The 25390-nt window shown below is 31.7% G+C and overlaps 1 protein-coding gene across 12 annotated transcripts in view; it reads left to right on the top strand.

The window, feature by feature from the left end:
* The window catches only part of alpha-Catr (alpha-catenin related), a 50269-nt gene that overhangs the window by 2631 nt on the left and 22248 nt on the right, over positions 1 to 25390 (top strand). For all 12 annotated transcript variants that reach the window (XM_085191298.1, XM_085191297.1, XM_085191303.1 and 9 more), the window contains exon 2: positions 788 to 968. In XM_085191298.1, the coding sequence (XP_085047424.1) occupies positions 788 to 968 (181 nt within the window). The remainder of the gene's footprint in view (positions 1 to 787; positions 969 to 25390) is intronic.

Raw genomic sequence — 25390 nt, 5'->3', positions numbered from 1 at the left:
GTACGTACCAGCTGCATTTGTATAAAAATATTGAACCTTTTCATGATAGCAACTTATTTCTATAGCCAAATTGCGTTTATGATAGTTTTTAATAAACGGAATATATTTTTTGATAAATAAAAGGAAATGTACATTAAATTTATATTTTTCTTACTTTTTTTTATCTAAAATCGTTGTCAATTAACCGAGATACTCATTATGTTTTTTTTAAATTTCCTTAAAGACAAAGAACTCCTTTAAATATTACGATTGTTTTGGGATTTATATCTATCAACTTATGGCAATTGTTTTTTTTTTTAATTATTTTTTAAAATATTAAATCATAACAATAATACCGTATTATTGTAATTATGTATTATTAATACGCCAGGTCTCGAGGCCAGTCATGGCGCAAGGGAACAAAGTATGACTGTAAAATCGACTGGTCGTTGCTTCGATCCCCACTCGAGGAGATGAAATATTTATATAAATTTGGCGTTGAATTTCGTCACCTAACCCGCCTCCAGAACAACGCCTCTGGAATTCGGCGGAAAGTGGGGAACGGAGTGTCTTAACAGTAGGTTCCCTCTGCCTACCCTGCTGTGTGCAGGCTACAGAATGAAGTTGATTTAATTTACTTTTAATTTTTGTGATAATGATAATTCCTGAAAGTAAATTTTCATATATACCTATGAGCACTGTTGCAAAGAACTTATTTGAGGAACTCACGAAACATAAACCATATTTTATGGTTTAAATAATAATTGCCACATATATTTAAAATTTAATAATTTATATTTTATGGTAGATTAGCAGTCTCGTGGCAACAAGAAGCGAGGCGGCTGCAGGTGGCGCGGCGGTGCAGCGAGTAGGCGCCGCCGTCTGTTGCGCTGTCGAACGCTTCGTGGCCGTAGGGGAGACCATTGCTGATGACAACCCTGACGTACGCCACAGTATGGTGCTGGCGTGCAAAGAGGCTCGAGCCGCAGGTATTGTGATTATTTGGTATTATATATGCCAAATTTACGACCTCTTCATACAGATGAAAAATATAAGTAATATTATTAACGAAAGTCGTGAGCTTACATCCTACTTAAACTTGTTAATATTTTTTTAAACTTTCATTAAGAAACAGTTATGTGATTCACATTTCAAATTGAAGTAATATAAAAAGACAAGAACGAATAAAAGTCGCATCTGCCCGTTTTTTTTTCAGCTTCACGCTATATTCCACATATAGCCGGGTAGGCAGATGGAATCTAGTGTTAAGATACTCCGTTCTCCACATTCCGTATGGGAATCGAACCCACAGCCGTCACGTTACAGTCGCGCGCTTATGCCCCTGCTCCACAAGGGTTCCTGTCTTCTTATCAAGCAAAATAACAGAAGACAGAAAAATAAAGATATATTCATGAATAATTCTGAAATTCGTTATGTATATATGCAAGAAATATTCGTCACATTATGTGTGTGAAAACGTAATAACAACTCTAGTATGGTAAACAAAAGTTATGTAATCATTTTCAAATTACTTCCATTTCCATAAACATATGTATATTAAGAAAAGTAATCAGAATTATTATTTTCCATGAAATATTTTATACGAGTAATGTTTATGTAAATAATTGTACGGTGATTTAGATTTTACTTACTAAGTACACGTACGTACATCTATATAAAAATAGCTATGAATAAGATGTCGTAAATATTTTTATGTCCTTAACGTTCAACAATACACTTACTGCAAGTAATATTTACTTTTACTAACTTAACTTTGCTTAACCACTGAAGGTTAACCATGGAAAAAATGTATAGAATTACAAATACACAAAGTGTAGACGGATTTTTATTTACATAGGTATAGTTTTTATTACAATCGCTGAAAAATATCAGAGAGACCGAGTTAGTAAAATATTATATAATGTAATTATTTTAAAAATATGCATAAAATTACATAAACATCGAACAAGAATGATAGGTTGCGGTCGTTTCTTCACGACTCTATTAGTCTCTTTTTATTAGTTACTAAGAGCTTGAAAAGATGCATTATACCTAGTGCAATAACTTATAAAACATTCAATTTACTATAAATTTTAATAATTCGTCGACACGTTTAATACCACATTACCCTGTTATGCGGCGTTAAGTTACGCCACTCAACACGCAATGCCAGAATTCGGGAATTTGGGGATTTAGAGTAAAGCTAAAAAAACTTATTATAAACTAAAAAAATTTAAAAATCTTATTCCGAAAAGATTGTAATAGAATATTAACGGGTAGTTTTATTACATTTATAAAAATGTGGTTTTCTACTAAAAAATTACAAGTTTAATTTTCTAACTTGATATAAGTCGCTATCTTGTCTGTAAAATGAAATAATACGTTTTCATAAAAGTTATTTCTTTGGTTATCTTTAAGTAAAAGTTTTAAAATATTAGAAATTGCGAATTTTTGTGTTTATAACTTCTTTTAAGTCTTGGACCAACAAGACCAGTAGAGATAAGAGTAAATGAAATTTTATTTTAATTAGAAAGAGTAAAATGAATGACAAAAGCTCTAAAAAGATTCATTATTTTGATATACGTCGCTATCACTTGATTTTAAGACTATTATATATTATAGACCCTCTTTAATTGTATTCTATGTACTTAACTGCCAATTCGCTGCCAATGCACGTCTCCCGAAAACAAATACTATAATGTGGTACTTTTTTTATTTATGTAAATTCAAAATAAATAATTTTATTCAAAATAAGCAGTTGCATGCTTAATTTTTGTACAACAAATAATTTACCACCAGTTCACTAAAGTAAATGCCCTCGAAAATCTGAAATATCCAGAAATTACTCACAGAACTCTATAATCCGTTTAAATTAAGAGAAGCAAACAGGGTCGAAACAGAAATACATTTTATTAAAATAATATTTAATTATCATACGGTTTATTTAAGCTGCAAAGCTCCTTGTTATTAAGTGTAATTTAGTTTTATTATTAAGTAAAGTAACGTAGACTGCAGCGTTAAGTTACCTAATTGCATACAAAGAAAAGCCGGTCGCGTGTGCAACTTGAAAGGTGCGTGCAGCTTTTTAGACACGTCCAATTACAATTAGCATTATTACTGTAGATTAGTAGCCTAGGAGTGATTTTACCTTTCCTAGTTCGTTATAAAATGTAACAATAATGTACCTTTAACATAATTCATATTTATTTTATGTTTAATAATATTTATTTAATTTTCTTTTATCGCAACGGGGGTATTTTTGCGGAGACCCAGATCACTGTATAATGGATAACATTTAATGCAGATATATATTTTTTTAGTCCAGTCAGCTATTTATTTATTAATCTAAAAAAAAACAGCAATATAATATTATTTAATTAGATAATTTAATAAGTTACGACTAAGTAAGAAAATGAGAATTATTCATATGTATGTATATTTAATATTTATTACCATTCTCAAAAATTAAAATTAAATAGGTAACCGAAAGTTCAACCAATTTCTACTATACTGAAATGGTTGCTATGTATTAATTCTTTTTAAATGGTACAGGTTTATAATAGGTATTGTAAAGACTCGTGACTCCATTCGGAAAACAATAGCTCAACAGAAGCAAAAAAACCCAACATAATATTCCAAAAAAGAATAAAAAACATCAAAATTACTTTGCAACCTTTAAATGTAGTACGTATAAATGTATATATTTGTATTTATTATCGACTCTTCTTTTATAAATATCTATAAGTAAGTATAAATTATATGCTGAAAGATATATGAAAATAATGTTGCATTTTTTATACATTATTACGTGGAATTTAGTACCGCTTAAAATAATATAAGTAATTGTAATAAAATGGCTCGTAGTCTAAAAAACCGGAACAGTAACCATAGTGAATAAATACGAGTAAATCAAATTAAAAATTAAATCAAACCAGCTTCACGCTGTATCCCGCACACAGCAGGGTGGGCAGAGGGAACCTAGTGTTAAGACACTCCATTCCCCTCTTAAATATTTCTAGTGAATAAATATTTCTTACATTAAATGGTCAAAAAGTCCCCATAACCCTTCACAACTATTAAATCATTAAACTTTACACGCAATCCAACTTTTGAAGTTGCTATTATAATAAATCCACCTGACCTGGTTTAGGGAGGTGAAAAAAAAGGAAATACAGAGATTTATAAAGACGCCCTTGAAATACTTGAAGAAAACGGCTATATTTGTATACAGCGACCGCTCCCTCTCGAAAGCTTCTGACTGCCTGAGAGTATTATGCCTATTCAGCTTTTTAACAAATATAAACGATTCCTTAAAAACAATTTTCCAAAATTAAAAAATCGTTTATTATATTTACTTAATCTAAATATATATTTTATTATAATATCAAGTATGTTAGTGTGTCAAAGGAAAACACAATTTTCTTACTTTTTAAAAATACAATTTTTAAACAATTGTTTTAATTATTATCTCATTAGCACAGCCCATTTACAAATTTTATGAATGTCTTAATACATATTTATATGTTATATTTATTCTGTATATGTATTCATATTGAATTTATTTAAATAGATTGACTTCGCCTGCTTGTACTTATTTATACATAAATTGTAGCTCGTGTTATTCTGAGGTATACATTTTATTACTCTAAAGTAAAGTTTCTTCGTAATCCGTTTAGGAGTTTTTGCGTGAAAGTCCAACAAACATCCATTCACAAACTTTCACACTTATAATATTAGTAGGCTAGGATTGGAAATAGAATAGGATTTCTACCTGTACTGTTGGATCCCTAAGATCTTAGTATAATAATAAAGTTTAGTGTTTTCTTTTTGTTACGGAGGAGTCTTCTTCTACTCCGTAATAAAGTAATTACGGCTTTGTTTTCTTCAGAAACGTACATAACAGTAAAATATTATTACAAAATGTACGGAAAACGAAAAAGTATTGTCTTAACAGAAGGCTTTTTTTTCTTATCTCTCTAAATCGGAGTAACGCATGAAGATATAAATATATACCAACAGTTTATTGGTATATATTTTATATGTACGTCCGCTTAAGGGCTTATGATATTTTCTTTTAAAATTGAATTATATATATTTTAACTAGCGGCCCGATCGCGGTTTCACCCGCGTGAACTATGTTATTTCTGTCTCCATGACTACGTCCTAGTGACGTCTATGCAAAATTTGATTTGTAGTAACGAAGTTTCATACAAACTTTCAACCCCAAAAACAACCCTTTAGAAGTCGAATATTGCAAATTCCCGTCTTAGCGAGCACCTACGTCCTATAAGTAACTCCTATGCAAAATTTGAGATTCCTAGCACATGTAGTTTCTGAGATTTCGTGATGAGTGAGTGACCTTTCGATTTTATATATATAGATAGATTATCGCCCTAGCCCTCGAAACGTCAGTATGAGGAGTTAATACGAAAAAGTATTAAAATTATGAACCATCAAGTAACTTGTGGTTCTAGAATTATTAATTAAAAAAATTAAAACTCATTCTAGTTTTAATTATTTGGAGCAATAAATAAATATTTATCATTAGCCTGAATCTAGATTTGTAATGTAATGAAACGCACGCGAAACCATGATAAACATCAAATTTTTCTTCAAATAAATCTTTCTTTTTATACTGATTTTATGAGGTCATTTTACGTGTAATAAATTAGTTATATGACTCCAGCCGATTTGGTAAGTGTTTCTGTCTAAGAAGTGCGCGTTGACTACTAAAAGATGAGGTCGTAAAAACCCGAAGATAAACACACAGTAAGTAATGAGTGTACTCGTATCGTATAGCTAATAGAAATAAACTTTTTTAGCTTTACGCTGCCCCCCGCGCATATTAGGCAGAGGGAACCTGGAAACCTATCATGCTGCTTGCAAAATGATGAGCTCTTAAAAAATTATAATTAGTATGTCGAATAAAATAGATCTTTTCCATAGTTATATAAGTTAAATATATTATTAATGTAACAATAATAATACATATGTTATACTTACATGGAGAAAATCCATTCTTATTAAGAACGTCATCGTTCGGCCTTGCAAAACTAAAGAAACGTAAATAGAAATGAAGAAATCTCTACTACGTCAACACAGTAGACTAGCTAGGTGTGTTTAGTCAACCACAAGTAAGGAGATTATCCGCCTTTGGGCCAAATCTAATAAATTACAGGTATCGATGTCGGCCTTCGCGGCTGCCGTTCTCGTATAGGCTAATGGATCCTCGCATTTTAACAACAGATTTGTTGACAGCGAAAACAAGTATTATATATAAACAAAAAATGTATAAAATAAAGTTTAGCTTTGTGCATAAATGAACTTTATAATAAATTAACACCTTCTGAGCAATCTCGTTATAGTATTTAAATCTCTTTAAGGTATTATTCGGATCACTATTGGTTCTAAATACAATTATGTTTTTACCTCAATTAAGTTACGTAATTAAACGCATAAAACACTGTAAATCACACAGGCTCGGCGCACAACGGTATTTCGGCTGATATATGTATGCATGTACAAGTAAAGCATTTGCAATATTCAATGCCTCCAGCCGTAAACACGGCAGGGGCGTAAATTCCGACTTCCGTCAAAACACCTCGCAGGCGGTAGGCGGGAACCTGCCGTTCAACTTTATCTCTCCTCTTAACCACGTAACCCATAAAAGCTTTCCTCTAAATTACACTTCTAAATTTATTCAAGAACATTTCGGTTGTCGAACATAGGTTTATAAACAACTTTGTAATTTAAACCTAGGTCCTAAACATACTGGGTCAACATTTTAGTTTCTTATATTTATCAGTTACAAAATTCTTATGGATTTCATTATTTATTTAATTTTTTGAAGCTTCACGCTTTATCCCGCACAGTTAGGCAGAGGGTACATGGGAACCTAGCGTTCAGACACCGCGTATCCACTTCCGTTGCCGACTTCCCGCCGATTTGAATCCATTGCGTTTGGAGTGGCCTCGAAACACTTAAAGGAATTAATGTATATTTTAATATTATAACGCTACTGCTGTTGCGTATTGAAAAATTGTTTTTATATTAGATTTCCCATATATCTGGGAAGGGTATAGGCAATATTAAATCCCGTTATTCTTTTCTATTTATCCCATTGTACCTTCGGCCAGAGTTAAGTACTTAAGGCATTTAAAATTTATGCTATTATGTCATATACAAGTCTTAGTTATTTCTATTTAACCACGCGCACGAAGCCGCACGTAAAACATATATGCAATTATGCATTTAACTTATGGAGCTATATATAATATCTATATAATAATTTCGAATATTGTTTTAGTAAATAATAAAAAAGGAACAAATACGCTGCTTCGGGGGGTTAACAATTTTATTATGGGGGTATAAAAGCTTTGAAAGTTTAAGCTGGTTTCCATTATTCTGTAAATCTTTATATAACATGTTATAGTCACCTCAGTTTACATATTAAGGCTAAAAAATAAAGTATAGTGATTGAAACTAAGCTGTGCGAGTTAAGTGGAGTAGGTCACGTCTTCCACACGTTGTTTTATTTTTACTAAGGTATATGTAAAGGTTTTGCAACGAATATTAATAACATAAGTGTAATTTAACAACAAAAAAAATAGAAAACATACTATATTTAAAATAATAATATTACATTTCAAACAGTAAGTTCTGTACGTACGTACGAGTACGTTTTAAAAATATAAAAAAGTATGTAATTTTACATTTCTATCTTCTTCATCCTGGCATTAATCCCGGCTATTGCCAGGGTCTGCCTTCCTACACAACCTCCACTTTGCACGATCTTTTGCATCCTCGGTGGTTAGACCATTGGCTCTCATGTCCTGCATCACGACATCCAACCAGCGCTTCCTTGGGCGTCCGGGAGGTCGCACCCCAGGGACTGGTATAGCAAGGCACTTGCGTCCGACATAGTTCTTAGGCCGGCGCGTAACGTGGCCAAACCATCTCAAGCGACTCTCTTGGAGCTTATCCGCTACGTCACGGACCCCAAGACTACCTCGAATGAATGTGTTGCGGTCAGACCGCGTTACGCCGCACATCCACCTCAGCATCTTCATTTCCGTGACGTGAAGCTCCTGAGTGTGCCGAGATAGTGCTGGCCAACATTCGCTGCCGTATAAAAGAACCGGTCGGACGATGCTCTTGTATATCAGCCCCTTGAGCTTGGGCGGTATTCTGCGGTCACAGACCACACCAGTGACCTCCCGCCATTTGGCCCAGGCAGCGCTTATCCGGCCATGGACATCGTGATCGATGCCTCCAGACTCGTGCATAACGGATCCACGGTACCTGAACTTCTCCGACTTAACGGCTGGCTCAGGACCTATAAGGATGGTGCTCGAGTCCCGGCTCCCGCAGGCCATGTACTCTGTCTTCGACACATTTAGTTTACAAGTTTTGTAATTTTACATTTCTATGAACCGATCTAAATTTCAAATTTAAATTAAAAAGAAATATATATGTTTCATTTTAAATTGAATTTTCACTTCATTCGTAAAATAATATTCGATTTACTTAACCTTGCTGAACTTTCCCCTTTAGATTTTATATTAAGGAGCGACTGCGACAGACATCGTCTTCGCAAACTGCGACGTGGGCAACGACGCGTGTGCCCGATAGCAAATTCTACTTCAATAGAAATGAATGTTAGAAATTTATCTTCTTGAATTCAATATTAAAATTATATTAATGTGTAAAAAGGTCCTATATATAAAATGTTGGGAAAACATATTTGAAATTACATATATCTATTTGCGGTGTTAAGTTTCGCCACTCAACACGCAACCTTCAGAATTCATATATGTAAGTATATATAGTTATTTCGACGATACTAAAATAGAATCAAAATGGTTTTAAAAAATTGTCTGTCTATTTGTTTGTTCAGGTATCCAGTACAGCTGAAAGGTTTTTTGATACTTTCACTGGAAGATAAATTTGTAGAGCAACATATAGGCTACTTTTCATGCCAGGATTACCACAGATACGAATTTACGCGGGAATAACCGCATTTTCCACACACGAGCCTACAACTATAACATCAAACCAATAATCAAAAATCATTTTTTTAAATTTCAAATTTAAATAGACGAAAAAAATATCTACATAATAAATCATTTTAAATAAGTATTTAATAAATAATGTAGTGATTCACATTATTTATTATTATATTGATCCTAGTATTTAAAATTTATGAATATCAGCTTCACGTTATATCCCGCACACAACAGGGTAGAAAGAGGGAACCTCGTGTTAAGACACTGAAATCTGGAGGCATTGCGTGTTGAGTGGCGAAACTCAACGCCGTGCTTACCTCGACACCAGAGCGAAGAAATGAAAATATAAATTAAGACAAATATTTAATTTCCTCGAGTGGGAATCGAACCCTCAACCAGTCGATTTTGCAGCACACTGTGTGCCCCTGCGGTACGACTGGTCTCAAAATGTAAATGTAATGTAAAATGTATTAAAATAATATGAAAAATATTAAATACAATATTTTAGTCTTGGACAAATAAACTGTAAATGATGAAAGAAAGTATCATTAAACGTACTAGATGAGGAGATACCTAAGTAAATGTGAAATAAAGTCAGATACAACTGTTCTATACTAGTTTCCTATATACATACCAAGTTGTTCTATGGGGGAACGTTTTATCACTGCGTAGTTTAAAACCAGGACGTATTCATAACAATACGAGTACAACAAATATGTTCCCCAGGCTGAAAGTAAATACGCTTTCGGCTATACTGCTTTTTATTTCCAGCTTTCATCGTCAACAACTCATGTTTCATACTAAAATGTAATATTTAGTTTGACCTTAATTTTTAAACTTGAAAATTTGGTAGTGTTCGTTCGTGTTTATGAATAAAATATGTAAAGTATGTAGAAATAAAATTCGCAAGAAACGTCATTGGTATTATTATTATATTATTTACTTGCACGTGAAAAGATTTAAAGATAAAAATATCAAGTGAACCTAATGGATTTCCTTTTTTTTATTAATTTTCCTCATGTACGTACATTTTTTCTGTAAAACTAGCTCTTTACAAAGAAGCGATAGTAACACTAAAACAATTTACTATAACAAATTACTATAGCTTTCAAGTGACAATACTGGTTAGTAAATTAATACTTTAATAATGAAAATTGTCAAACGAAAGATAATATTACTGACTTGAGAGGAATTGCTCAAGACCCTAATATATTATCTCGGCCGTCCTTTCTTAAGGGCGGGTCGGACGATAATTATTCTGTGGCCAAATTTAGCCAGATATATGTTACAGTTGGCACCTTTGCGAAATTATAATATATTTATCTTAAGCATGATGCGCGATTTATCTTAAAACCGCATGGAGGCATCAAGCTGAACTTACTATCAAATATTCTACGATCCATCAACCATGGGAATAAAAAAAAATATGCTTCTTAGTAAACGCAATGAAAAACCACTCTTTCGATGTCACGATGTTCACGATGTCTTTGCTGCATCTTGTGTGAAATTTGCAGCGTAGTCAAACCTTTAGGCTTTAAGGTACTTCCCATGAACCTGCACGTATGAAATACTTACGCACAAAACAAATGGAAAAACTAAAAAAAATTTTTTTAAGGATTTGTTCCAATAATAAGTAGATATTGTATAAATGTAAAAAGAAAAGTGTAGTACTGTTAGATTTACATAAAAAGACCTAAACTAAAGCTTATTAAAATATTTTTTCTTTTTAGTTATTAAAACCAGTTCTTTTACGATAAACATTTTTTATATTTCAATTTATTCGCGCACCTCCTCAGTAACGTATAAATGGTAATCTAGTGCTTGTTATACAGTGGAATCTAAAGCCGCAATTTGTTTTATCTGACTAGAAAATATTTATGTAACTCTACGCATCACACAGAGAAATATAGTAATATAAAAAAAGTTTCATTAATTAAAATATAGTAATTCAAAGCAACTAAAATATTAATGAATTAGATGTTAGCACAGTATCAAAATGCACGGCATATTCAGGGAGGGAATACTGAATATCAAATATATCGCGCTGTTACAGCGTTTACTTTACCTGGCGGCCAAGTGGGTGCTTGTCGTTCATTGTGTGCGACCCACAGTGCAATACCTGCTCGAGGTGCGCATACTATGATTACGTTATAACTTATACTGTAGCTAGCTAGCTCTACAAAAGATATAGATTTGAATAAAACTTAAATAATATAATTTAGCAATCTATTTATTATACAGGGTGGAAGAGGCAGCGCTTCTTTTATTGAAACTGCATATAGGGTAATATATTTCAAACCCACACCTAAGAACTTAATCAAGGTACCTCAACAGTTTGGACATAGGATTTTTTTTTCATTTCATTCACATTTTCACATTTTTATCCATACCTGTATTTCGTGTGACGCACACATACGTGGTGCTTTTAAAGTGGTGCTGACAATTCCACCTTGTATAGTTAGCTACATCAGCTAGCTAGGAAAGCCAGCCTTGGCGCCATGGCACAAGCGAGTGGCTGTAAACACGTGTTGTGAGTTCGATTTCCACTCGAGAAATTAAATATTTCATATTGTTATTTCTTCGCTCTCGTATCAAGGTAAAACCACCACTCGGCACGCAATGCTTCCAGAATTCGGCGGAAAACAGGAGTGGAATGTCTTACCACTAGGCTAAGCTTTATTTACCTTCATCAGCTTTAATACCTAAAAATAAAAAGTTTTTGTACCCAATCGTTAAATTTTGAATTAATAGGTGATTCAAAAAGTAAATATACTAAATATCAAGAGATGTAAAAACCAAATTTACGATTGCATAAACTTCGTACTAATGACTCAAATTTCAAACGTTCATCGACATTTTATTACTTTTGCTTCCATTCCGTTTTATAGGAATATTTTAGGGGCGTTCTAACCGAAGATGTAATCCGGGAGAAGCAGCTTAAATGTCTGGGACCATTCAAACCGCTCCTTTGTATTGACAAAATGAGACAATTCGCAATTCACGTAAGTGTGTATCTCGCGACCCGGTTACATACTTTTACAATGGCACATACGCTAGCTTTGTAATTTACAACTATTACTCTGAAATAAATATTAATATGATAAACAATAATTAAATATTAAGACCAATATTTGTTATTAGTTATAGGTTTTTTAATCAATTTGGAATAATAATGGTACTGTAATATTTAATATTTATTTATTACTTATACATTTAAATTTATTAGCAAATTTATATATGTAAATATAATTTTATTGTTCTGTCATATAACTAGAATATATTTACATCCGTAATTCAATTTGTGACGTTACATCCGTGATCTCAGACGCATCAGCATAATACCGAGATAATGTGCTTCTTGAGTGCGGACTCGAGCCCAGCCCTGTGGATTATGGCCAAAGGCCCCTCACAAATAAGGACCCTTCTTTTTAGATATATTGGAATCATTTTCGTTACAATATATTACCCTTTAATGAGTTCAATTTATGATACGTATATAAAATATAATTATTTTTCAAAAATTATTATTTGTCGCGATAGTTGTAAGTTCCAATCAATATTGAACTGAGTCGAAAGCAAAGCTTCTTTCTATTAACTCAGACTCAGGAAATAAGAAATGAGAAGTATCTGCAAATCTGTCAAGAATCAAATTTGTCTTGGAGAATTATCCAATAAGTACACACCACTTAAAACCAACAAATTGTCGGAAGCACGTAAATGTAACCCTTGGCTCTTCTGCCTATATACATATAACAAAATATACAATGTAGAATGTGCATATATATATATATATATATATATATATTCTCCAGATGTGCATTGTTTGTATTACAATGGTTCAATCAAAAGACAATGTAGAACTGAATGATAGAAAAAAGATTCATGTCGATACTCAACGATTTATCAATCTATACGTGCTTTCATTTGTTTCAATAAATAATTTATTTATTGAAATAAATTCTGCACGTCTTTTTTTCTACTTTATCTTGAAGAAAAACATATTCTATTCTACTATAAGAATAGGTTAATTATAAAAACATTCTTATAATAAAAAAATATATTACCCTTTTATAAAATTGATTCTCTTCAAATATTACCCTACGAAGCCGATATTCCACATTCTTATTGTAATATTAATAGAGCATAAATCATCTCCACGAAAACTATGTAATTTGGAGCGGAAATGAGACTTCTTATCTCACCAAGATCATATTTCGCGCCGCTGAAACATTCCTGTGTTTTATTACTGAAATTAAAAAGTAAGTATGGTACTAGAGACTTCCTTCTCTTACCTTCATAAAATTCGCTACGTTCGCTTTGAAAGAATGAAAATTATCTCTAATTATACAGTCTTCATTATTATAATTAAAAAATTACCTACACTGTGTCTATCACATTCTTTTCTATTATTAAATTTTATACAAGTAATTTTAATTTCACATTCATTTGTAATTTTTTTCTATTTTACAAACTGGTAATGATCTCTTTATCAAAGTGCCAACTTGCCAAGTGCTAAGCTTGGCATTCATAATATTTTCCTAAAAGGAATTTAAACGCGCTCTACCAATATCGCGTTCAATCATGTGCCACCTGAATTACTTGTGGAAAATTGAATTACTTTTAAATTAACACTGTTTTATAATAATATTTTATTTCTAATTAGGTGAGCCTTTGTAGAATTGTCTTTTTAAAATGCAAAGAATATTTAATATCAATTATTTGCATATTTCCTTTTTCTTTTATTTTCCCTAGATCTTAACTAAATTTTAATATTCCATTCGAGTTTTTACTACTACTATTCTTAGCGTAGGGAAAAAAATAATGCTAAGAATAGTAATATTTCATATGCTAGTTGTAAAAAGAAAACTGAAAATATTATTATTATTTACTTAATATCAAATATAGAAACTCGGCCATATGACTTGTACTATGAAAAGCAGGACGCAACACACCTAAGCCACGGATTACGACCTTCAGGGGCTTCGCGCTACAAATCGAATGAGCGCTAACACTTACATAGCTCTAGGTGATATAATTACGCCAAAATATAAAATGTTAAGAAAAAATGAATTCAAAATTTACTAAAAATTACCGATTTTTCCCATTTTAAAGTGCAATACAAAGTCTAAATAGCATTTGAATGGTTTCAAATGGCACCGTTTCATTTTAGCCTAGTATGACTACAATATTTATGCAATCGATAACGTTCCTCGTCGATGCACGTTACCTAGAAATAAACACTAATGATTTCTTAAAAGGAATAAACGCTTTTCAGCACAACTTAACATGTGAGTATTTTTTAAAATTGGATCTCTTCTAAAATTATACCTCTATACGAAAAATGTAAAAAAGTCAGTATTGTTTCCGAATTAAAATATAATTAGGTACATATACCCTAACATATAAGAAATAGTGCAAAATTAAATAAATAAATTTAAAATAATTTCATATAAATAAGAAATATAGAACAATTTAGATATGATAAAATTTGATGATTGACATGTTAGGGAACCTGCACAACAAGTAGTTAACCTGTCACATAAAAGACGTGAACGGATATAAAGTCGCGTGGAGACATGTTTATGTGGAGTCACGCTCGGGCTGAAAGGTAATAACCAAGTTTTATCATATTATTATGTTTGAACATGTTCCAAAATGTTTCTGATCGTCTACGGTGGAGTATCTTGAAATTATATTCATTCATTATAACATACTTCGACAGCTTTTAATGAAGTTAAAATTAATAGGCAGTTGTGTTAATTTTATAGGAATGTGTTTTACAGCTATTAAACCAAAAGCACCGTATTTAATGCTATAGAACGCTATAAAATTGACACTTATAAATGTATAATTGTATTTATAATGTGGACAAAGCCTTTATTATTACAAAAAAATTAATAAAACAATAATATACGTTTTATTAACAAAAAACGTGAAAAAAATGTTTGTGACGAAATTTAATGATTTCGAAGTCAAAGCTTGAAATTTTTCCAGAAACTGTTCAGATTGGTATCGATATTGTAACTTGTCGCTGACTCAGTGGGGTTCACCAAAAGTTAGTTACATTTGTTACTTAATTGGCTAAAAAATGTTTATTTTATAGGACTTACTACGTAGCAAAAAGACTTTAACTTTAATTTTCAATGATTTCATTCGAAATTTAATGTAATGATGATGATGACGTTGCTAAAACTTTCATTAAATGTTTTATTAATTAATCGTTCGTAACACAAGCTGCTAATATAAATGAAAAAATAAAAACCACCAGGTTTTAATCTATTGCCACACTTTACCAACTAATTACTGGACCGGAAGAGATTGACGCCAAAACAGTAATTATACTTTCAGGCAGAAGGGAGTGCCAAAATTTGCCTTTTGTATATTAAATGCTATAAAGAAAAATGTAAATTCCAAATTAGCATAGAATATTTTGTCCTTTTGTATCTGGGAAATGCCTTTATATAAAAAAATATATATATTTAAAATTTTACAATTTTGATTTCATCACATTTATGTAATGACTAGAGGGTGCCAGCCATTTCGTTCGCGAGGTCTTTATGACTCTTGCATTTTAAGCAGTTTTTTCCATTTAGCACTGGAAATTATAATTTAATATTTAACGTACAAATTTTGATATAAAAGTTTACGTTTGACATTACTCAGTGTCCGGTGACAAAGTAAGGCCCACAAAGGAGCCGTACTACGGTATCAGCTTAGATTGATGTGGTGTCGTGACTCCTTGCCGTGCACAGGTACCGTGAGATTTAAGACACCTGGAAACTTAATGCTAAGTAAATCTTTATAGAAAACATATATATATGTAACAGTATTAACTAAAAAGTAGATTTTCGAATAAAAAAAATATAATATCTACGTTAAAAAAAATATTATAATGTAGTACTTTTCACTTTACTCAACTTGTTGAAAATTTTCTGTAAAATTTAAATACCATTTTATGGAAAATAAAATTGTATTTAAAATTCTTTTATACCATTAAAATCATAGTTATAGTATTCAACTTTAATGATTTCATATTCAGCTTGACAGACATTTACTGTTTAATTTCCAAGAGTCACTACTGAGTGCTCAATTAACCGTTAAAATCCACTTCTTTAGAGAAATTTGGTTTAAATATTTATAGTATATTATGTAGATGACTATAAATAAACATATAATATTATAATAGATCAATTCTTACTACTCCAGCTAAATTCAATGATGGTGTGTTTGTGATCCAGAATATTTTTTTATGCTTATAACACGAAAGTAACAAAGTTATAAGCATTACCCCAGTTAAAGAAAGTGCGGCGTTAAGTTCCACACGCAATGACTAAAATAAAATATGTCGAAAACAAAACTGCCAACATTTTTTTACCCTCCGCACAAATTAATAAATTAAAAAAATATAGGTAGCTTAATAATAAGTGAGATTTTTCTCATTAATTTGTACCACGCATAACGATCTCCCAGGAAATTTGCAAATTGCTCTTGCTCATATATCACTGTGCGAGTAAAGCAAAATCATGTTATATAAACACGTAACTTGGCCCTCATTTAATTTATTTTTGTAATTGAATGTTCTTTATTTCTTCTTCCTTCCTTATCTGTTTACTACGGCTATAAAGACAAACAAATATAATGTCTATTGTAATTTCCTACAAGTAATAACGGCGTAACCCTAGTATCGAGTGATTACTGGGAGCATTGAAAATAGAAATATGCTAACAAAGAGCTTGAACTGATCTCTGCCAGTATTGTAGTCGGTCGGGGTAGGAAAGTCAATAATTTCCCGAGAGACATCGAACCCAACGTTGCTCTCGATAGAGGCACGTATACCACAGTAATTACAAATTTATTTGAACAGCAATCTCGTGGGCTCTCGTGACAGGGACACGGGACTGTAAGCGGGATAGGTTATGGGTTCGATTCTCACTCGTGGAAATTAAATATTCAATATTTTCATTTCTTCACTATGGTGTCGAAGCAAAGCGTGGCGTTAAATTCCATCAATCAATAAGCAATGCCTCCAGAGTTGGGCGGAATGTGAGGAGCGGAGTGTCATAACACTAGATTTTCTCTGCCTACCCTACTGTGAAACTGCGTACTTCTCTATGAAACGTGTATCTATAAGGATTTAAGTAATCGGTAGGGCAATTAATTGTTATAGTCATCTTGAACCGACATTCAATCTGAGTTGATTAATAGCCAATGCGGATACTTCATAATCGGATAATACGTTCAATATGGCCGCTCGTGAGTGCCGCTCACGTATCGGGAATGTATAACTTGCAAAATGTATACCATATATATATATTTTATTTAAGTAATTTTCGTTAAAAGCTTTTCTTATTAATGTTCATTTCATTTTATATGAGCTCTCTTCATTTTTCTGTATAAATTACAGACTACAGCAATTGATATTAATAATTATTATTTCAATTTTGAAGACACTGTGAGTTTTAATATGTCTATATATTTCTAGATAAAAGCACACAAACTATGTTTTACAGTATTTTTATAACCATCAAAAACTGTATTGAGAAATAAGTTTCGGGCATAAAAATAAATAAATAAAGTAAAAAAAATAAAAAACTTTTTTCGGCATTCATATATAGGTACATATGTATATATATTACTAAAAGATACTTTTGAATATTTATTCCATTTGATATTTATTAAGGTAAGCAAAAATGGCGGCGGCGTTACATTAGATGTCAGCACATATCATAAGTCTCTAACACTATTTCCTTTCTAAGGAAAGGTAACGATTACAAGGCAATATACATCAGTATGGCGTACAAAGTTTAACTAAATAAGTTTTCCTTTATATTCAACACGAATTGTTCTTTCTTTCGTTTTATTTATACCTTTTAAAACTTTGCTAATAAGACGGCGTTCATTAATGTTGTTTCTTTCTTATTGATGGTTCTTAAATAAGTAGATGAGAACAATAATAAATTGAAGTTTTTAATTTTAAAATAACTAAAATACTGTACACTCATTGAAAATACTTATATTAAAGTAAAGCTATAGCTTCACTTACTCTAAAATAGTGTTTAAATATTATTTTACGATACGATTAATATAATTAAATATCAGATATATAACATTATAGTCATGAGTTAACAAATACATAATGCGAAAGGAAATACATTAAGAACGATTTAATATGAAACTGCAAGACATCTTTAACCTTTCAGCCTACTTTACATTAAGATGTGAGACGACTAGGTCAGTAGAATGGCTGCACGGCGAAGCGCCTTACAAAACATATATAATATGTACGTATATAGGTATGTACGTATTCTATTGTAATTATAACCTTATAAAATATAAATTGTATTACTCAATATTCCTATACTGTTTTAGCTTGTAATACAATTTTTTATATGCAAATAAAAGGGTTTAATTTTTTAATGTCTGACATTACGTATTTTTTGTTTTGTCTTAATGTTTTGAAAAAAAAAACATGTTTTATATTATATATAAAAAACATGTTTTATATTTCATGTCTTAAATTGTAACCATAAGAAATAATACTGATAATTTCTATGAAAAGAACATCCATAGATATAAATTAAAATGTCAATATTTAATCATATTCATCGAGATACAGAGCAGCCCTGTCAGTTTATGTCTCCTTCATTCCTGCGTAGGAAGTTGAATTAGATACAAAACATTTGTGTTGCGTAACAGCTATCACAAGTTCATGACCGCTGTGTACAGTAAAGGCGAGTCCACGCTGTAATCGTAGTAATGAAAGATTGCCTTCAGAGTATGATAGCTACGTTTTTAATATACTTCACGATATATTGAAGCAAAAGAAAAAAAATATAACTTGAATATCTCTTTACTTTTACCCATTGCAGTAAATGTGGAGAGAATAACCGCCCATGCTACGTGATTTTTGTTAAGTAAATAAAATATAGCAAATATTAATATTACTTATGAATAATTGTAATTAATATTTTCATATTACTATTTAATATTTTCATTTCTTCGATTTGGGTGTCGAGGCAAAGCGCGGCGTTGAGTTTCCCCACTCAACACACATCAGCTCCAAAACTCGACGGAAAATCGCCTTTAAAACCTTGAAAACCTTGCTGTGTGCGAGATACAGCGTGAAGCGAAAGAAGAAAAAGAGCAAAAATAGTAATGAAATTTAAATATTTTTATGATATCTAGATGTTTTTTTAACGTATGGCATATCGCTAATGTCTTAACCAAATACACGAACAGTGAACAGGTCCTCAGGGATCTTTGTATTAGAGACTACGAAATGTAGGTAAGATGACTCGTTGGCATTCTGCCAAGACATAACGGCGGCACCGTTACAAACAATGCTCTGAAATAGCTCAAGTTAAGCTCAAAACTTATATACACTACAAACTAATGGTTATCAAATTGACATTTTAAAATATTATTTTCTAATTTTTTGAATTTTGGTTCGAAATACATATAATATTCGTATCAAATCTATTGGCGTTATAAATAACATTATTTTATGGTAAATAACTATTAATATTTGATTATAAAAATACATTTTAAAAATTTAACTGATGACTGCGTGATTCTACTTAATAAATGCTTAAAGCCTGTATCAGGAGAGCGATTATATTTAATTTCATATTCTTCGCTCTGGTACATAAGGCGCAATGTCTCGAAAGTTGGTCGTCGAAAAGTGGCGAACGAAATGATTTAACAGTAGGTTACCTCTCTCTGTCTAGTAGGGTACTATGCGGGTAAAAGTCCTGAAATTGGTTTTATTATGCATAGGTTCATTCAAATTTAGTTACATTAGATAATTTAAACTATCAGGCATACGTATACCATACCCCCATTAATAGAGGGGATTTTTCTTTTGTACAAAAAGTAAAATTTTTTAAAGTTGGTTACAATAGATTTTTTAAAAGTTTAATAAACTCTTAAATGTGTTTTTTTCACATCTCAAAATTCAGATAATGTTTGAAACATTGCTACAATAAAAGACGTCAGGAAGAAACAAAGCTTAAAGAGAAAATAAAATCGGTATAATGTACGAGGTGCCGTGTTACTTTATTCAAATTAGCTTTTCTTTTGTAATTTCTGGGGATGATCACCGGAAAAACAAGTTATTTCGCTGAATACTACTTTGTATTCAATAGGATAAGAGCGCAATTAGCGTTGCTAATGTGGGGGGTGAATTCGTGTTAAGGCACGTTTGCACGAAACCGGATGAATATGAAAAACGTAGCAGGTACTCGTATGTTTCTAGGTAATTTATGAGAAAATAACGTCTTTTCTTTCTCATGTAATATAAAAAAATACAATCTATTACATATTTTATTCAGGCTTTGTCATTCTCTTTGAAACATTTCTATTTGTTTTTAGTTCATTCAATTTTAGTTTGTGTTTATTTATTGTTTTCAACCGAAAGAAAACTAAGTTTCTAAGAGTAGACTCATAAAACGGATACTTTATAATAATGAGCTAAGTTCTAAACTCTACAGAGTTTGCTAAGTATATATTTATTTACTGTTGTGGTGTATTCGTGTTAAAGCAACTTCACACTTTTTTCCGTACAAAAGGCAGAGATAATCTATTATTAAGACATCCCGTTCTTCACTTTCCGTTGCTTTTGCACGAGACATTGCGTTGGGTTTTGGAACCGAACACTGCACATAGTCTTGCCAGAGCAAGAGAATGAAAATAATTCATTGCTCCGAGGGTTTTCACGGCACATGTGACTAATAGAAAAATAAATATTTTTAATATTTCTTCATGTTGTTTCTGCATTATATATGGAGGATTTAACTTACAACAACAAATTGCAATAATTATTTACCAATCAAGAAAATTATAGTTTTATAATAAAGAATCTTCATAACTGAACTGAACTGCAATATTAATTATTTATAAATATACTTTTATTTATTAATAGATCTGATCGCCGAGTGAGATCTTTCACCTATTGGTTAACCTAATAAAATCAGTTTAAAAATAAATTTATCGGTAACAGCTAATTTCAAAGAACTTTGCGAATGTAACTGAGACTCGATCTAACATAAAATCTTCTGCATCTACAAAACCTAATAAAATCAAACGATTGGAGAACAACGTGAAAATTAGCAATTCGTGCACGTATCGCTACATTTGATGTTGATACTTTTGTGGTTTCCCTTACACATTAAAATTGTTTTAAGAAACAATTTTATTTGTAAGGGAAACCAAGTCATTTTGGCTACGATTCAAGAAAATGAACAAAAAAAATCGAGAATATAAATGGATATTTAATATTTTATATTGCTTAACGTATAGTAGCGTTAATTTTATTGTTTCATACATTATTATTTTATCGTGGAGTTCCTTAATAAAATTATAGCATATTGTAGTTGAAACCAATCTACTACAGAATTAGATGCATACAGGTATGAAGTAGACAATAGACATGAGATTAATATATGTTCAGTTAATAATTTCGTTTTTTCAATATAAATTAACAAATATTAATTCTTCACATATCTTCTTAGTTTTTAAATATGTAAAGTCTGAAATATTAAATAAATAACATTTATCAAACAATCTAATGAAAAGATATTGTGCATACACAAACGCGGCGTTAGGTTCCGTAACGCCCCATTGTCCAGTCTACCCAGATGGAGAAAATTTATATATTTTAAAATATAAACAAATTTAACGGATAACAAAGTGATCTTATAAAAGTTCCTTTATTCCTTAAAAGATAGGGAACCAAAGATATGGCTGTTTTAAACGCAAAAAAGCGTATTTTGATACTGTAAGGCGAATCAAAATTAATAGGATACTTCCGGTTGGCCTAGAATTATGAAATTTGGCAGCTAGCATCTACGGCTAGTACTATTTTAAGAAAAAATATGAAAACTATACATTTGTGGTCAAATCCTAAAAAAAATAACTTTATAAGGGGGGCAAAATTTGGTATTAATTCCTCGAGTGGGACCGAACCCACAACCTGTTGACTTTACAGCGCTCTTGCCCCACGGCTGACTGTTCAATTTTATTAAGTTACTAGCGGACGCGCGCAGCTTCGCTTGCTTATTGCTTAGGGGTGAATTCTAATAAACTTTGAAACACGTGTTCAATAAAATATTTTTAAGAGTCTCAATTTCAAATTTTATAAAAATCAGTGGCGATTTAAAGATTTTTCTATATAAACTTTCAACCCCTTATTTGCACCCTTAGGGGGTGAATTCTAGAAAACCATGAAACACATGTTCAATTAAATACTTATAAGAGTCTGAATTTCAAATTTTATAAAAATCGGTGGCAATGTAAAGATTTTTCCATACAAACTTTCAACCCCTTATTTGCACCCTTAGGGGGTGAATTCTAGAAAACCATGAAACACATGTTCAATTAAATATTTTTAAGAGTCTAAATTAAAAATGTTGTAATAATCGGTGGCGTTTTAAAGATTTTTCCATACTAACTTTCAACCCCTTATTTGCAACCTTAGGGGAAGAATTCTAGAAAACCATGAAACATGTGTTTAATTAAATACTTTTAAGAGTCTGAATTTAAAATTTTATAAAAATTGATGCCGATTTAATTTTTTTTCCATACAAACTTTCAACCCCTATTTATCTCCTTTAGGGTTAAAATTTTTCAAAATCCCTTCTTAGTGGATGTTCAAATTACGAAAGTAAACATCTGTCCAAATTTAACGTTTCTACGCACAGCGGTTACGGCTGTGCGTGCGTCTTACCTCAGTCAGTGAGGACAAGTCCTTTTATATATATAGATATTTCATTTTGTGGTGTATCTTTTTATAATAATAACCTTACTAATTAAAATAACTACATCATAATAAAATAAAGACATCGTAGTATGCACGTAGCTCCAGCGCTAGGCACCGTTTAAAAATGAGTCTGTACCGTGTACACAACCGAGCGAGAACACCGCCTCGGGGGATCATTACAAGCTGGATGTAGCTCATTAGGATAAATCATTTTTTAAAGTGCTTTATCTAAAATTAAACAAGATTTTGCTGTCTACAGGGAATACGTAACTTTTTATATGGTTTTAAAATATCTGAATTTTTAAATTAAATAAAATCAGCTTCACGCGGTATCCTGTATAGGCACAGTAAGCAGAGGGAACCCAGTGTTAAGACAGTCCGTTCTCCACTTTCCAGGTATTGCGTGTTGAGTGGCGGAACTCAACACCGCGCTTTTACCTTGGTGTCAGAACGAAGAAATGAAAATATTATGAAATAACAATTCATTCCCTCGTGTGGGAATCAAACCCACAATCGTCGCGTTATAGTCACAGTTCTATTTTTAATTTCTGTTTACCAATAAATTATTTAAATAATATGAATAATTCCTGCAAAATTTTAGGAGGTTGGAAAATTACCTATGAATTGTCACTTTTCGATTTTTTTTCCTGTATAAAAATATTTACTATTGTAAGTTCTCACTTAGTGCCAATTTCATAACTATGTCATTCTAAAAATAAGTAAAAGATTGTAGAGCCTCATCGTCCAATAATTGTTATTAAATTATATTTTTACAAGTAAGTCTTATATATACTACAAATATATATTATAGGTTATATTACTCAGTAACAAGCAGTTTTAGCTGTATACATACATAATCTCTATTAAATATAAAATCGTTTCGTAACACCATGGGATCTAACTTCTAAGGACAACAGAACAGTACCCGTATTTGCAAACGTCAATGTAATTTCATGCGTCACTCGCCGCACACTCGACCGTTCAACGACACAAAGGGATGCGACATAAGCATTAGTTACGCGCTTTTTTTCCTTTGAAGGTAACAAGTGGTTGTGAACTTTTTATCTACATTCATATCAATCATCATTTCATTTTGCAAATGTCAAATTGAATAATCTTTTAATCAAAACATTTTTTGACAGACAGATTCTGGCAATTTTATTGTATAAAATATTTACAAATTAAATACACAAGCGTGTAACTGTAAACGCGATGTGTGGTTGATTGGTTCGATTCTCACTCGGGGGCACTAATTATTATTTATTAATATTTTCATATCTGCTGTCTGGTAATAAGGCAAAGCGCCATGTCTCGAAAATTCAATGGCAAATGGGGAACAGAGTGTCTTAACACTATGTTCCTTTTGCCTACCTATTTGTAAAGCTGAAAAAAAAACATAACGAAATCTTTACAAATCCTTAATGAAACGTTTGTTTCATTAAGAGATTTGTTGTTTAATCATACCGCCATGGTTTTTTTCATAAAAAATACCACTGCCATAATATAAAAATATATTACATTTAACCATTTATTTACATAAATCATGGTAATCCCAGTTTGTAAAAAATCTTGGATAAAAGGTAATTTAGCAGAAGGGACAGTAGAACTTAATTAAAAATATTACCAACTTCTTACGTTTATTTATGTCAGTATCTTCTTTTACGACTTTGTCATTGTTCTATACTAACATTGTTTCTAAAGGATCTAAAGGCTCGGCAGGTTCTCAACCGTTGTGTTTACCGTTACACTTTGTGCTCCAGCGCCACGACGGCGTCAAATATTAGAGATGACAATTATTAAGCTTCACCTACATACGTATGAAACAGGTCTTGGCAGTCCAAACTTTACAATGCAACATTGTCTTCTTAAGAAACATTGCGCTCTTCACCATTAGATATGAAATCAGAAAGGTCAAACACACGGTTATTTTACTTATTACAATAATATGCGCATAACTCTCCTCCGTTCATACGGATATTTTCTGGGGGGGTAACCTGGCGTTTAGCAGGTATATTCATGTAATAATTTCTGGAGTGGGCACAGAACTATTCTGGGGTGGAAACGGACCACCCGGCCCCACCTTTATTCCTACGCCCATGCCTTCATTGCCAATTTGTTTAACTAAATGTTTAATAACTTAAATGATCCTTTTAAGGTAAGTACCTACTTAAATAATAAAATTTAATAAAAAAGAATGTCACATCGAGGAATGTATAATTAAAAAAGGGTTGTTCGCCACATAAATCTTCGCACAGAACAAAATGAGGGAGTCATTAGCCAAACATGACTGCTCAGTGCTCAGTAATCCATCATTTGCGATAATCCAAATAGAATCTGTACCTATTTGGAAATTCCAATTAATTTTTCAAGTCCTAATCAGTTTACATTACGACAAAACGTTTATTTATGCAATTAAAGTGTATATACATATATGCTGGTTGGCTTTTAGCATTTTTTAAAAACAATATATAGAACTAGTAATATTCAAATAGTCAAGCGTCTTAAGTAAGCCACATACAAGAAGGTTCCAAAAGGTTCCATACCCGAAGGTTCCAAAAGGTTCCAGAAATATATTTCTTTGAAATAACACATTATTTCAAGGGAGCATATCTAAAGGTATTAGATATATCACAGTCATCCTCAGGTGGGG

Source organism: Heliconius melpomene, chromosome 10 (genome assembly GCF_056956725.1).
Source record: "Heliconius melpomene rosina isolate 202511_hmr_F chromosome 10, ASM5695672v1, whole genome shotgun sequence".
Taxonomy (NCBI): Eukaryota; Metazoa; Arthropoda; class Insecta; order Lepidoptera; family Nymphalidae; genus Heliconius; species Heliconius melpomene.
This window is presented reverse-complemented; position numbering and strand designations above follow the sequence as displayed.